At 39.1% G+C, this 16,005-nt stretch overlaps 1 protein-coding gene across 3 annotated transcripts in view; it reads left to right on the top strand.

Moving 5' to 3' along the window:
* The window catches only part of VAMP5 (vesicle associated membrane protein 5), a 432,229-nt gene that overhangs the window by 107,320 nt on the left and 308,904 nt on the right, over window positions 1-16,005 (top strand). Inside the window, exon 1 of one of the 3 annotated variants that reach the window (XM_044084291.1) lies at window positions 14,348-14,413. The exons of the other annotated variants lie outside the window; for them this stretch is intronic. Within the exon in view, the coding sequence (XP_043940226.1) occupies window positions 14,363-14,413 (51 nt within the window). The 5' untranslated portion in view covers window positions 14,348-14,362. Of the gene's footprint in view, window positions 1-14,347; window positions 14,414-16,005 lie in introns of those variants that run through there. 3 annotated transcript variants of the gene reach the window in all.

Here is a 16,005-nt window from a genome sequence, read left to right as displayed (position 1 = left end):
GAAGCCAGGCTTCTGCCCCTCAAAGGGCTAAACAATGGCATTCTTCTTCTGCTAAATCAGGAAGTTCTAAGCCAGCTTCCGAAAGCAAACATTCTGAATGACTCCGGCTTTCTTGTGCCTACCTCTGCAGACCCTGGGTTTCCTTTGGGGGGAAGGTTAGCCAGGTTCGCAGAGGTATGGTCTTCCATCACAGACGACAAATGGGTTCTCAGTATAGTAAACCAAGGTTACAAGTTTTACTTTCACACCTTCCCTGTTTTACAAGGATACTCAGACACACCCAGAACTATCAGGGCAGAGGTAGGAACTCAAATTTCTTCTCTGCTGACCATGGGGGCTATAGAGCCAGTTCCTGCAAATCAGGCAGGCCTAGGTTTTTATTCAAGTCTTTTTCTGGTACCCAAGAAAGGGGGCACCTGGCGCCATATTCTGGATCTCTCCATTCTAAACACTTTTCTGGTGATTCCCAAATTCAAGATGCTCACCATTCAACAATTACTACCAATACTGAGCAAGGATTTATGGATGATAACTTTGGATCTCAAGGAGGCTTATGTGCACATCCCAATAAGGGAAAGTTGCAGGCAGTTCCTTTGCTTCAGGGCTGGGGAGCAACACTTTCAGTTCTCTGCATTGCCCTTTGGCTTATCTACTGCTCCCAGAGTTTTTACGAAGTGCCTGGCTCCAGCCATTGCTTTTTGCAGGCAGAGAAACATTCAAATTTATCCTTACCTGGAAGACTGTCTCATTTAAGCAAACTCCCAAGAACAACTAGAAAAGGATTTGGATTTCATGAAGAACATTCTCACCTCTTTGGGTTACACTCTCAACGAAAAGAAGTCAAAGTTGGTTCCTTCAAGGGAGATGGTTTTCCTGGGAGCGAGTCTGAATACAGCCACCCAGATGGTATTCCTCCCTCAACAGAAGCAAGAATATCTTTCCGCTTACTTCATGAACTTGGCAAGCATGACCCAGCTCTCTGCAAGGCAATTCCTGTAAGCACTGCGGTTCATGGCTTCATGTATTTTGGTGATCCCATATGCAAGGCTGCATATGAGAAAACTTCAGTGGTACCTCAAGAATCTTTGGTGTCAACACACACAGGACTTAGACTTGATTCTTCCCCTGATTCCCTGCCTACAAATGGAGTTCCTCTGGTGGGCGACAGCCTGTTCTCAGAACAAGGGTCTGCCTTTCCACCCACCGCCTGCCAGCCAGATTCTCACCACAGATGTCTCAGATGTTGCATGGGGGGCTCATCTGGAAGGCAGGGGCATACAGGGGACTTGCAGCACCCAGCAGATTCATCTGCACATAAACTTAAAAGAATTGATGGCAGTGCAACAGGCCTTGCTGGCTTTCAAGGACCTAGTCTACCCTGGGACTCTGCTGATCAGAACAGACAATACCACAGTCGTGCGGTACATCAACAAGCAAGGGGGGGACTCTCTTACCCCTTCTGCAGACGACTGTGGTCCATAGCAGCATCCATGGGCTTACATCTAATAGCCCAGTATCTTCCAGGGAGACTAAACTCCTTGGCGGATCATTTGAGCAGACATGTTCTGGATCCTCACGAGTGGCAACTGAACAGGGACATTTTCCATTGCATCATTCATCATTAGGGCATCCCACAAGTCGATCTTTTCTCCTCTCACACCAATCATCTCCTTCCAGCTTTTGGCACCAGGGAGTTTCACAACAAAGCTTGGAGGGTAGATGCATTGTTCTTCCCATGGGCACATCTCAGTTTATGCATTCCCTCCTATGCCTCTTCTTCCCAGAGTGTTGCTAAAGATAAGGGACGAAAAACCAAAGGCTATTCTGATAGCTCCAGATTGGCCCAGGCAGCATTGGCATCCCCTACTTCACAGCCTTTCCCAGGCTCAGCCTTGGCATCTTTCCAGGGTACCAGATCTGTTGGTTCAGGGAGGGGGAAAGTTCCTTCATCCTCATCTTCAAACTCTGCATTTAACTGCCTGGCTAATACTTTAAATATTTCCCAACAGGTGGTTGAAGTTCTTCATGAGGCCAGGAGGCCTAGCACAAGAAAATCCTATGCAGATAAATGGAAGAGATTTTGCTCTTGGATGCTCGCTAAAGGAGAAGACTCTACTCATCCTTCTCTTTCACTCATTCTTGACTACCTAGCAGGATTGCTTAATGGTGGACTTTCCTTTTCTTCCATCAAAAATGACGCTTCAGCAATTTCGGCTCACTGTTCTTTTGAGCAGCCCATTTTTTCTCACCCCTTGATGAAGCAGTTCCTGATGGGAGCTAGTAATCTTAGACCTCCCAGAAGAGCTCCTACTCCTGCTTGGGATCTTAATTTTGTCCTGGAAAAACTTACTGTGCTTCTCTTTTATCCAGCTGCCTCTGCAGATTTGAAGTTTCTGTCCTGGAAGACTGCTTTCCTTTCAGCTATTACTTCAGCTAGAAGGGTATCTGAGCTGCAAGCCTTAATGGCAGTAGAACCTTTCATTATTTTTCACTCAAGTCGGGTTTCTCTAAGAACCAATCCCCCCTTTATGCCTAAGGTGGTTTCCAGTTTAACCTTTAACCAATCTATTCACCTGCCTACATTTTTCAACAATCCCCAAAATAAAGGGGAAAGGATTCTGCACTCTCTTGATGTGCATAGACAGCTGAGATTTATATTAGACAGGACTAAATCCTTTCGAAAATCTGAACAGTTATTGGTTAGTTTTGCTCCTGGGGCTCAGGGTAAAGCTATTTAAAAACAAACCATCTCCAAATGGATTGCTCATTGCATTCACTTTTGTTACCTGCAGCATGGGAAGGTTCCCCCTCAGGGTATTAGGACCCATTCTACTAGAGCAGCCTGTACCTCTGCAGCCTTTCTGAGAGGTGTGCCTACTAAGGACGTTCTAGAAGCAGCTACTTTGTCTTCTGTCCATACTTTCACAAAGCATTACAATCTACCTTTGTTTTTTAAATCCAGGGCTGGTTTTGCTTCTGCAGTTTTGCAGGGCCTCCTTACCAACCCTTAATCTGTGATCCTTCCTCCTCCCTTTGTCTTCTTACTGGGCTTTGGGAATCAACCCATATGTGAGGACTGCAACAGTCAAACATGAAGAACATAGTACAGTTGTGTACACTTACCATAAATGTAGATGTTCGAGTGTATTCACTGTTGCAGTCCTGGTTTCCCACCCCCCATTCCCCCTTTTTTCCTAAAGCACAGACTATATATGTTTATTTTTGTATGACATGTGTCCAGGGTGCTACCATTCCTGGGTTAGCCATCTTTTGGGGGCTCCTGACAATTAAGGCAAGAAAAACTGAGGAAAAGGCATTGGCTGCCTCCCTTTATACCTGATGTACTGACATCAGTTTTACAACCGGCGCCAGTCAACGTCATATACCAAAGACTCTGGTATTCGGGCCGACTGAGGGCTACCGGCAGCCGGATAACCCATATGTGAGGACTGCAACAGTGAATACACTTGAACATCTACATTTATGGTAAGTGTACACAACTGTACTTTCTTCATATGTGGTCGTCCAGTAAACAGCATACTCAAAGTTTAGGAACGCAGAGTTAAGCCAACATTTCCCTTTCCATGTGCCACATTGACTACTCACACAAAACTGCACTAAACTAAACAGTACTTCAGTTGAACGCTCCAAGCCTTACTTAAACTAAATAATGTGTATCCCATTAAATCAGAAGGTGCAGTGATGCTGAAACATCACACAATTCAGCTTTTGAAGTGTGCCAGTCATCTTGGAAGCACCTGAAAGGACAGTGCACCAGGCAGCCTTAACAATTACTAACATACAGTCCCCTTTCCTTTATTTATTTGGGGTTACATCAGTACTGCTACACAGCCAAATATGTCTTGTCAATAACAAAAGCTACCCTTCCATTGCTTTCTTGCTTTTCAATTTCTGTCTTCCCCAAAAGGGAGTTACAGCCCAACAGAATGCATTCCAAAAAAAAAAAAAAAAGATTCTGTAAACCAACTACAGACACTTCACAACAGCCTGGTTTACAATTCAGGGTATCTAAAAATGTATTAGAGTACATGTCCTAAAGACTAGTAACAGCTTTATTAAATTTATTACATTGTGGGGTTGTAACAACACCAAATATAGACAGCTACAAAAAGTGCAGTGTTTACATGCAACTTTTCTGTCTCAGAGAACAAAAGTGAATTTCTGAGCTCGCTACTACAGCCCATTTTCCACCTGGTCACTCGGTTTTAGACACTCACAACTGTTTGGGTTGCAGGCTGTCTACACACACACACACACACACACACACACACACACGCACGCACACACACGCACACACACGCACACACACACACACACACACATACACACACACACACACACACACACACACACACACACACACACACACACACACACACACACACACACACATGCTCTTACCTACTTGTAGATGAACGAAGTGGAAGCAACAGAGTTAAATTCCATGAAACAGATGAAATGGAAGCAGCACCGAATGTTAAATTCCACTCAGTAGGAAAGGTGTACCTACAGACGCAACTCTTAGGAAGACTGCGTTTGGATGATTGATGTTTAGGATAACTGACATCTGTGATAATCAATGCTCTTCTGTACCTGTTTCCATGGGAGTCACTCAGGGCTCAATCTTAGGTCCTCTTCTTTTTAGTATTTTTACTAATAAATTTTACCCTTAAACTTAGTCACTCATCTCTAGCTGGTTTCATAATTATCTAACTGATCGCCAACAAGCCGTCAAATGGCAGCAAGATCTTTCTTACTTTTTACCTGTTTCAATGGAAGTCCCTCAGGGCTCAATCTTAGGTCCTCTTCTTTTCAGTGTTTTTACTGATAAACTTTACACTACAACCCAACTAGCCACCATAGTTCAATATGCAGATGTCTCTGTGCTTATCTGTGCCTCATCCTCCCTGCAGTAACACAGAGACAACACAGCAGGTTTTCTCATCTGTGGAAACCTGACTGTCGGACTCACCACTAATCCTTAACCTTAATAAAACTAAACTTATGCTGTTCTGTTCCAGTAAATCCCCTGACTCCCCATCTTCATTTCACATATATTCATCAGGCAATACTACTATATTGGCTGTTTCCCAGACTAAATTGCTAGGTATAATAATGGACAACAGCATGAAATTTGATGAACACCTATCACAAGCCATTAAAGACTTCTATAAAACTAGGCTGTCTTTACAAAATCAAACACTTCCTGACTTCTGCTACTAGACAAGAAATTGCCAGAACCCAGTTACACTCTACACTACTATATGCCTCCACTATATTCACCAACTTAAAGAAAACAGAATTAGCAAAACTTGAGAACTGCTATTGCTGCTAACTCCCCTTATCAAACCCATCACTGCATGTCCTTACAACAGCTGGTTAGAACTACCCACTATTTAACCTTCACCCAACTCACTACTGCCTACAAACTCATTCGCCAACAAGACAAATCCCTTGCCCTCCAACAAGTGTTCCACACCTACGCTAACAATCTAGTCCTCCATTCCTCAAACAAATCTGTCTTACAAATTTCTAAATCTAACAATACTGCTGGGGACTCTCTTTACTCCAAGTATATTTCCAAAATTTGGAACACCATCCTTCAATCTATCTTATCCACTGGTAACCTAACTCATTTCAAGAAATTATTCAAAGAATACCTAAGTAAAAACTGGCTTTGCTCTTGTTCCACCCCTGGCTAACTCCTAAGCCTCCTATCTTCCTTATTTCACAGTCCATACTCCATTCACTTAATGCCCAACTTTCATAACAAAAATCATCTGTTTTTCACTGTTCTCCTCCCCCTTTACAAATTTGCTTCCTTAAAGTCTACCTTCTGTGAAGACTGGTAGAGAAGGGTGAAGGCTGCCAGCCTAGCCAGATATAATTGTGCAGATAATTCTATCATTTGTAAATATGAATGTTGAACTACAAGCTTGTTTTTTAAATGAAAGAATGTGCTGTGAAATGTTGAACTTAAAACAAAGTGGCAACAGTGCCCTCTGCTGTAAAGAAAGCTAAGTCAAGCATTTCTTGTTGGTTCTTTGAAATTAAAATTATTTACAATTCGGCTCTTGCCGGGCTAGATGAAGGCTTCCTGCCTATTGTTTTAAGGCTAAAGTTAATGACCAGAATTTACATATTGAATGTCCTTTATTGCTTTAAGTGTAAAAGAATGTAAATGTAGTTTCTGTCAGTCTGGGAACACCAGGAAAGTGTAAAAAGATGATGTAATATTTATCAGAACTGCAATAGCAATTTAAACAGTGAGAACCAGAGATTATTAAGCATTTTGCCTTGACTATCCAACTCACAGCACTCTGCCTTGCTCTATAAGTAAGTTATTTTAGAAATGTGTTTTCTTGCAGCAATAGCTAGGAATTAGAAAGTTTAGACTAAGTGGTTTTCTGTGATGTCAGAACTGTACTACTGATTTATTTTAAGTATTTGTGTGTGCTCTCTGAACTCTCTTGACTAGCACTGACTGTGTAGTAGAAAGTATTGTATTGTGGTTTTAATTATTTATTATTAAATATTTTAAAACCTTTTAACTGTGGCTGGTTTGTGTATAGATAATTTAAGCTCTTTAGAGTACTTGTATGCCTTTGGTAAAATTGTACAAAGCCACTCCTATAGCTTTAGCCCTGGGCTATACTACCAATTGGATAATAATATTGCAGAGTAATAATTGGGCACCCTTTTAAGGGCCCTTGAGTAGCTGATAAATATTAGTTTGGTGGTGGCAGTAATTACTACTGTATAGTCTGGGTAAAAGGGGCACAGCTGGAGAACCTGTGCCAGCCTTTCCCAGAAGTGTCTGTGTGGTTGTGTAAACTCTTATCTCAAAGTGTGTGTGTGTGTCAGCTACTTGGGCAGGGACACGAAGCACTGGTTGGACAGAGAGAGTGCTCGAGATTTTAGCTTGCCCAGCTAGGCTGAGATTTGGACCCTATAGCTGTGCCAGTGGGGAGTCTTATTGGGGACCTGGGAAGCAAGGGAGTGATCAGCCCCGGACTGACTGTGATCTCTGTGTGCTGTTAAGGGAAATTGCACTTTACTGTGTGTATTTGTTATCCTTTCCTCATGTATGAGATACCCTCTCTGGTGTTAGTGGTGAGGATTGAGGCTCCTTGATTGCTGGGCCAGGGCACGGGTGTCACACCTTCCACCCTCCTACCTCTAATCCATTTTTCATCCACTCTCCCCTCCCTCAACCTTTCTTTGTCTACCCACCTCTCCTTCTTTCTCACCGTTCTTATACCAAACATCTACTTCTTCTTCTTTTCAGCTTTTCCCGGTTAGGGTCGCCACAGCGGAACTCCAGTCCGCTAATGATTGGCAGATTTTTACAGTGCCAAGGTGCCAGCCCAATGTCCAACCTTCAATGAAGGCATGCCCATTCATGCATGTCTTTCGAACGCCATTCGACTGCGCAGAGGACATGCAGACTCCACACAGAAGGCGCTTCAGCCTAGAATCGAACTACTAATCAAACTAAATCCTACTCGCTCTCCTCCTATTTCCTTGAAAATATTTTAACTCTTATTCACTTATGTTAGTTGCTATTCTGCAGTCTTTAACCACTTTGACTTAATCCTATTCATGTGCTCTGTTCATTAATGAAAACTTTTCAGTTTTGAAGCTTAACTCAGCATATTAATATACAAGATGCTTTGATTTCTCAGTACGTAAAATTATCTATTCTTTAACTTTGGAAATCTGGAATTATAATGTATGTCCTTTCTATGAATATTCCCAATGTAAATGTTTATATTTTACGGTTACTGTTTTCTTGTATGTCCTTGTATGTCCTGTGTTGCCTTGTCTATGTTTGTACTATTGTATTCTTGCACCATTGTTTTATTCTTATTTATTCTTAGATGTTAGCCATTCTGGAGCTTTTCTCCCTGGGCCTCCACTGAAAATGGGCTCCGTTCCCCGTTGGACTTCCCAGTAAACAAATGTTAAATAAATTAGTGAAATTTCACCACCTAGAGGATGAATGCCTGTTTAAAACTAGTTGTGTTTAATGAAGCCTGACTTAGAAGTCACTCTGATGGAGGAACTCCAGGTAGACATTTCACTGTGTTGATATGAGAAGGAAACATTTCATGTTATCTTTTAGGAATAAAAAGGAATCCAGTGTTATGTAGTAAACTAGTAGGCAAAAGCTTTTTCTTTGGAAGATGGACTGCATAACGTGTTTTTTGTGACCATTTTTAGAGCTGTGTTTAAGTGATGTATGTGGAGTGATGCTACCCTCTGCATATGTTTGACAACTCTTCATTGGTGGTTTGCCAGCAAGTCCACTAAACTTATTTCACAGGAGAGGTCTTGTTTTTTTAAACAAGAAACATCTTTATTGAATTATCACTTTATGATTTAGGCAATCATATACTTATACAAATGAAAACAAAATATATTGACATATTTTCAGTTGCAAACATTAAACATCACGTATAATCTATGCAGTCATTGTCAGTAGAACATTACACAGCTCAGTCAGTTTTTGCATTCCCTTAAACCTCTTTCCTCCTCTGAAACATTATTCTGCAAGTATTGTTCCAACCCTTTTCTAAAGCTTCCAATTGCAGTTGTTTTATCAGTGTTCCTATATTCAGTACTTCTAGTACAGTGGGTGTAGACTTTGATTTCCATTTTCAAGTAATTGCTTTCATGGCATCCACCAGAATTAAACTCGGCAAGCATTACTATGTCTAGGAAATTACAATTGTATGTCACAGCTCAAAAAATAATTTCCTTAGTTACACCAATTCACTCACCCATTATTTCTAACAGAGTAGTCTGCAGGGATTTTTTAATGTCTGCCAACTCATTACACTCCCAAAAATATGTTCCAGATTATCTCTTTCTTCCCCGTCATACCTACAACATTTGCCATCTAACCAAGGAAAAATTATTTGAACTGTGCTTTTGGTATAAAAATACCTATGCAAACGCCTCCAAGTAAAGATCCTAAATATTTTAGATTTTGTTGCATATTTGGGAGCTATACATATATCCTCCCATTGTTTCTTTGCAAACTGCTTATCCAGTCTCTCTTCCCAATCCTTTCTGACCTCCTTTGATTCCTGTAGTAATCATGCAATATTTTATATACCCTACTAATTATCCCTTTTTAACAATAGCTTCTGTTCTAGATTCTACTAAAGACTGTATCAGTGCTGGACTTTGACTTAGGATTCCATAACCCTTTCTCTTTGCCTATACTCTGATATCAGTTGTTGATAATGAAAGGCAATCTCTAGCCTGTAGTCCAAATTAATTATTGGCTTCTTCCCATTCTGTTACCTTTCCCTCTCTAATTATTTGCTCCCCAATACTTTAGTTATTTTTCCATTTTCTCCAGTAAATTCCAGTCCCCTCTTCCCTGATGTCCTTCATGGATGCATCTGCAGTCATAACAACTGGGTTGTCCTGTGTGCCCCTAATTGTAGTCATCCGTATTGGCAGAATCTCCCTTCTCCATTCTAGTGTTGGCTTAGTTCTTACAATACTTTCTGCTGTTTTATGAGTATGATATTCTATATGGTTATTGTTATTCTCCTTAAGGATCTGCTTCCAAAATCCAAGTCTTTCTTTGTTTTTTTGAGCTTCCTCCCTATCATCATCGTCCCTTTCCACTTTCAGTTATAGCTTTCTGCTTGTGCTGTGTGTAGCAGTCTAACTGTGTAGATCTGAAATATCCCTTAAAATCAGGTAATCCCAAGCCACCTTGTTCTATTGGAAGACTTAGTTTATCCCACTTGACTCTTGCCCTCTTCCCCTTCCAGACAAAATTATTTAACTCTTTATTAATTGCTACCCACAACTTCTCTGGTTGATAAAAGTATACCCGACTTGTGTATAAAACTAAAGGGACTATAAACATTTTCACTGCTTGTATCTTGCTATCCATATCCATATCCATAATCACAGAAAAGGTCTTGTCTAAAAACGAACAGCAAGAAGAGCTTAATCAAAGCTGAGAAGATGTACCACACTCTGCTGTTAGCACTAGTAGATCATTTCATAGACTGCTTAACCAAGAAGTAAGCTTCACCTTGTCTTCTGCTGACAGCCTTAAAATTAAGAGGGTGGCACTTTTTTTAAATGATGGAGGAGGTTTAAACAGTAAGCCAGAATAAGCCAGGGATGGTGCTAGATTTACTTATAGGCATTGTTTAGACTTGTGAGTAAATGGCACTGACGCTGGTATATTTCACCTTACTTGTAACTTAGAGTGGCATGTTGCAGTTATGTAATGGACTTGTTTTGAAATGACTTATTTTTTTGCTTTTACTTATTAGTCTGTGTTTGTGTATTTATTTACTTACTGGTATGCTCATAGGACATAGGGAACAGAAGTGAAATTATCTATTACAGGATTATTTAATATAGCAAATGGATATGTTGGATTTAGTATACACTTTATTTTTTCTCAATTCTCAGTTTTCAAGTGCTTTTGTTTGCAATAAAATGTCACTATGTTATTCCTGCATAATGTGAATTATAGGTTTATATATTATTACTAGGACAATGGCCCTATGAGGCCTTTTTATATTCTTATCTGTAAATGACAGGATAAACTTCCTATGGGCATATAGTCATGTTTACTAGATCATATGTTGAGAAAATGGTGTGACAGCAATTCAGCATGGGCTGAAATGGGGCAGTAATCAGGCTTTGCTGGTTGAAGGATTGGCATTCAGCATTTGCAGCATTGCCATACAGTGCTGGAGACAGCCTACACAAATGTCTTGACATGTGGTACTCATACTGCCTTTCTACTGGTCCAGTTGCCTGGTGGTAATGCTTATGCACTAGTAGAGAGCCAGCTAATTGGGCTGGTGCATTTTATTGCCGTCATCATTATGTAATCAGCAAAGTTATTAAAACAAGCACTTTTTATACAAAAATTTATATTTTGGTGTGTTATAACCGGGGGAGGGGGGGGGCATTTTGCTTACTGTACTGTACAACTTGGTTTTGCCAGATTTACACTTTTATCAGCATGGAAAAATGGTAGTCATAATTTTCCCATTTCAGTAGCTGCAATGATCTTCAGTTTCTCATTTGTATGGGGAATTTTCTTTATACAGTGGCACTTTAGACTTCTGTATCCAATCAGTTTACATTTCAAATATTTATTGTATTTATTTGCATTTGCTTACCAAGAAAGTCTGACTAGTTAAAAAAGTAGTCCCTTTTCAGCAACATCCTGGAGAAAGAAAAGTTACAGTACAATAATAGAAAATACAAGTAATAGTGGAAATAACACACAAACATGAAGTATGATACAATTTGAAACAAAGGTAAGACTACAGCAAATGCAGTTCATATACAGTAACAGAAAGGAATCCTGGGAGTCTATATAAAAATGTGTTGTTTAATATAGAGAGCTTTGATGTTAAGATTATCTTAATTGTACAGCTGGAAAAAGATGAGCTCATGTACTATTTATAGATGGTTATATTTATAAGTAGTATAGGATGATATAATTTTATAATTGCAAATGAAACACAGTATGAGGATAGTTTGCTGTTATGAAACTTGGACAATCAGATATAGGAAGTTATCACTTAGTAAGTTAGATTATGACAGCTAAGAAAGGAGATACATTAGAGCAGTATACACTGGGGGACTAGAGAAAGGTAGAGTAGATCAAAGTACTTAATTAGAAGAATATAAAGTCTAGAAGAAAAGTTTAGGATGGTAGCAGCTGAGAAAAAATGAAAACAAAGGTCAGTCATTGAGAGAGGAGAAAAAAGACAGAATGACTGGTAATGAAGGAGAAATAGGGCAGTGAGAAACGAAATGGCAGTGGATGGAAGTGGAGTAAGTTACTAGCTGGGGGTTATGTGTTCAATTAGAAGTGGTGAGTATTTAGTGTGACAGTGCATGGATTAATGCTATAGAGGGAAAGGATAAGAAGGGATGAATGTATATTAATTATTGTAAGTGTAGTTTGCCAGGGGTCAGTGGTACATGAACAAAGCCAATATTTTTTTTAGATGTGCCAGCAGTTGTTTGAATTTGTACGTTTCCAGAAGTCTGATACTCACTGGAGTTGTTGTTAGAGTTCTGTAGTTTAGGTACAGAGATAGAATACAAAGAATCTCCAGCAGTATTCAAAGCTTTGGTAGTGCAGGCAAGGCTTTGGCCCTTAGAACATAGTTGCCTGTTGGGGGAATACCAGTGTACTCTTTAAAGAGGGACACTTTTTAGGTTAGTATAGGATGTTGTGGGCAGTTATTAATTGTGAGTAAACTAGGTAATAAGTTCCATCCATTAATGATATTTAGAGCTGTTGAGTGATGTGCTTTGCTTAATATTTTACTCTTTTGTTGTAACTTTGTTCGAACTTAGAGAGCAGAGTGGCTTGTAAGTTTGTGAAAATAGGAGAGTCATAAAGGAGACTTGGAAGAAGGTAGGCGAAGGCTGTCGATTTTCTACTGCTGCTAGTAAGGAAAAGTTTGGCTCTGTATAATAGTCCTTGCTTTTGATGTTTTTTTTTAAATTGCTTTTTGAAAGTGGTGGTCAAATTTCAGGTTTTTGTCTATGATGACTCTTATTAGTTTGGTATGAGGGACTATTCAGTCTTGGTGTTAGTTGATACAGTGGAGAATAGGTGCTTGTTTTCTTTGGAGTGAATAGAATGGTCTTTTGTTGTTGTTGTTGTTTTTGTTTTGTTTGGGAGAGGTTCAGCAGCAGTTGTGAATTGTCTAGCCACTATTCATTTGATGGAAACGTTTCTTGAGTGATGAATTGTATTTTAGATAAGCTTGGGACTCAAAAGATAAGAGCAGAATCAGTATATTAGATCACAGAAGCTTACTTGGCACTCAAAAGATAAGAGCAGAATCAGTATATTAGATCACAGAAGCTTACTTGGCAGCAACTGCTAGATCATTTATAAATATACTTCACAAAACACAATTAACTGCTAATATAACATAAATGTGAACACATGTAAATGGAAACTATAGAATAGGTACGTAAATACTAAAAGTAGCAAGTAAAGCCAAATGTGATCTACATGAGATCCAGACAACACTTCCTCCAATAGGTTCATAGATGCACTATAAGGCAGGGACACAGAATAAGAACCCTTGAAGGTAAGCTAGTAGTTCAGAAGATGACTGTAGGAGACAGTTTGGGAGCTGTAGAGGAAATGTTTTCAGCTTGAATTATGCTAGAAGAAATAGAACAAGAGAATTTGCAGGCAAGTAAGACGAGTAGAAACAAAGAAGAACTAGGAATACTTGGGATAGGTTAATGCTTAGTGTGGCATAGTTTGAAGTTTGAAGCTAGTGACATCCAAGATAAATGTTGCTAGAAGTTTTACATGGTCTATATGTAATGGAAATTTGTTCGGTACGTATGTATTATCGCAACCAGATTCCGAGCCAGAAAAGCAGCTCAGTGCCAACCCTTTGTTGTATTGAGAAATGTTATATATCATTCAACAAGGTTTGTGAAAGAAGTTCAGATATACATGTAACAAATTACTTTTTTTCCCCCTGGAAAAGGAAAGAAGGACCAGCTGTCATGTCGTTCAAGTGTAGGTGATCTTGTATTTCATTACTGGTGTTCAGACAATGCATGCCTATACACAGTAGGTGGTTAGGTTCACTTTGTAAGTGAAGTGCATTCATATTTAGTAAATCGTCCCTTGATTTCAACTGCTGAGATATGAGTGAGACCCCAGTAGGTGTGCCAAACCCCTTTCAGGAACTGACTGTCGGCTATTTTTCTGCCATGCACGAATGCGTTCAGCATGACTGTTCGGGCTGTGGATCCCCCCCGAAATGATTGTAATGACAGACCATTTCACTGCTTTTCTTATATATATATGTGTGTGTGTGTGTGTGTGTGTGTGTGTGTGTGTGTGTGTGTGTGTGTGTGTGTGTGTAGTGAAATGTGTAATAATGTACATTTCTATGTATTTCGACCACATAATGTACAGCACATGATAAACTTGCCGTTTCCACACACAGTTGGAATCTGCTTGCGATAGTTGCACAAGAAGCATTTTAACGATATTCCGTTTCACTGTTTTCCTTTTCATATTTGTGCTGACATGTTTAATAACATACATTTCAATCTTTTTGGGCCAGCAAATTTAGTGTTCAAGATACCAGTGGGGTGTCAAAGACACAGTTGCAATCTGGTTGCGATAATACATAAGTACTATTTGTTCAATAGGTGAGAGAGGTGCAAAATGAAGAGTTTGTCTCTGAATCAAAGTTTGTTGATATTTTGCTGTGGAAATAGGTCTTTGGGATAGGTATTAACTGACGAGTTCTCCTTTTTTAGGAAAAGGAGATTGCATTGGACGATGTTTGTCATAACTCAGAAGACAAGACACAGAAATCATCTCAAGGACAGTGTAAGCCTCAGAAAATAAGTACTCTGTTTTCATACAAAAGCTTTTCTTTAAAGTTTGAAAGTTTTTGATATATAAAATTATTGGGGCATTCTGATTGGGAGAGTTGTTCAGAGCTGTACATAATCGAACAGAGCATCATATTCTATGATAGGGTGAATTAGGGCAGAAAAAAGGGCAAGTAGGATGGATTAGTATCTGGACAAGATAAGATGAAAGTAGTAGAAGGATTTTCAGTTAATACTGGTGATATGCAGATTTAAAACCAGCTGATTGTCAATGCAAGTTCATAAGTCAAAGATCACGGTGTCAGTTTTAAGGTAAAAATATGTACTGTGAAGGAGTACTAGTTTTACCAAAGGTAATTACACTACGTCTTTCTGTTTAGGTGAGACTGTAATTATGGTCTCAGTTGTTTGAGTGATTACGGCCTTGTTGGAGTATTTGTGAATCTGAGGGGGGATAGGATGTTTCCTAGATGATTGAAGTTGCCTGTGTAGTTAGCTAAAAGTTATTAGCATTTGCCAATACTTCATAGTAATAGATTCCAAAGAGGAGAGAACCTGGGACAGAAACTTGAAGGATGCAGCTAGTTACATTTTACATTTCAGAGAAAGTAATATTTTTTTCTGATTGTATTCTGTTTGATAGCCAGTTAGCAAGTCCAGCAAACTATAAATGGGTTGATGTTTAATTCGGTTTGACTGTTTGTATTGCCAGAGTGGAATAGTATCAAATGTTATGGTGAGATCAGGTAAGCAGTGAAGTAAATAAATTAGAGCTGAACATACCACTGAACTAGAGCCAGGCATTAAAAGAAAACCTAAGATTAGTCAACCCCTACTCTCACTGAATGCCAGCTGAAATGGAATATCTGCAGGGATGTGCAGAAGCAAGCCAGTGGGGAGCACTCCATCAGTCTTAATGTAAGTAGATTATGTTGTATACTAGTAACTGGTAATATTACACAAACTCCACTCCACACACCTTCAGATAGAAACAGCTCTGATCCAAAACAATACCAAAACAGCAAAAATCTTCAGAAGTCAGGAATCGAAAAACAGGAACCAAAGTCAAATCCAAAAGCAAACTCTTTATTCTCCAGCACCTCGGTGTAACCACCTTTCAAGTGTATACATTCTCACTGAAAGAATGGATATATATATATATATATATATATATATATATATATATATATATATATATATACTCATAGCAATTAATTAAACAATTAATTAAACAATTATGTTCAAAAAAGTTTTAAAGCAGACACCTCCAGTTTATTTCATTATTCAGTCCACAGGGTGTCATTGTATTGTATTTCAAAATAAAAATACTTTCCTTATATTGTAAATTATATTTCAAAGCATTTTCATCATTACACAGACATTTCACACTTTCTAAAACTGTTCCTTTTAAAAATGAAGCATCACTATTATGATAAACACTAAAATGTGTGGCAATAAATTTATTTTCCCTTTTATGTCTTATGTATACTCTTGAAAGGTGGTTACACCGAGGTGCTGGAGAATAAAGAGTTTGCTTTTGGATTTGACTTTGGTTCCTGTTTTTCGATTCCTGACTTCTGAAGTTTT

Source organism: Protopterus annectens, chromosome 9.part0, assembly GCF_019279795.1.
Source record: "Protopterus annectens isolate FY-2018-M chromosome 9.part0, PAN1.0, whole genome shotgun sequence".
In the NCBI taxonomy this organism is placed as follows: domain Eukaryota; kingdom Metazoa; phylum Chordata; order Ceratodontiformes; family Protopteridae; genus Protopterus; species Protopterus annectens.
This window is presented reverse-complemented; position numbering and strand designations above follow the sequence as displayed.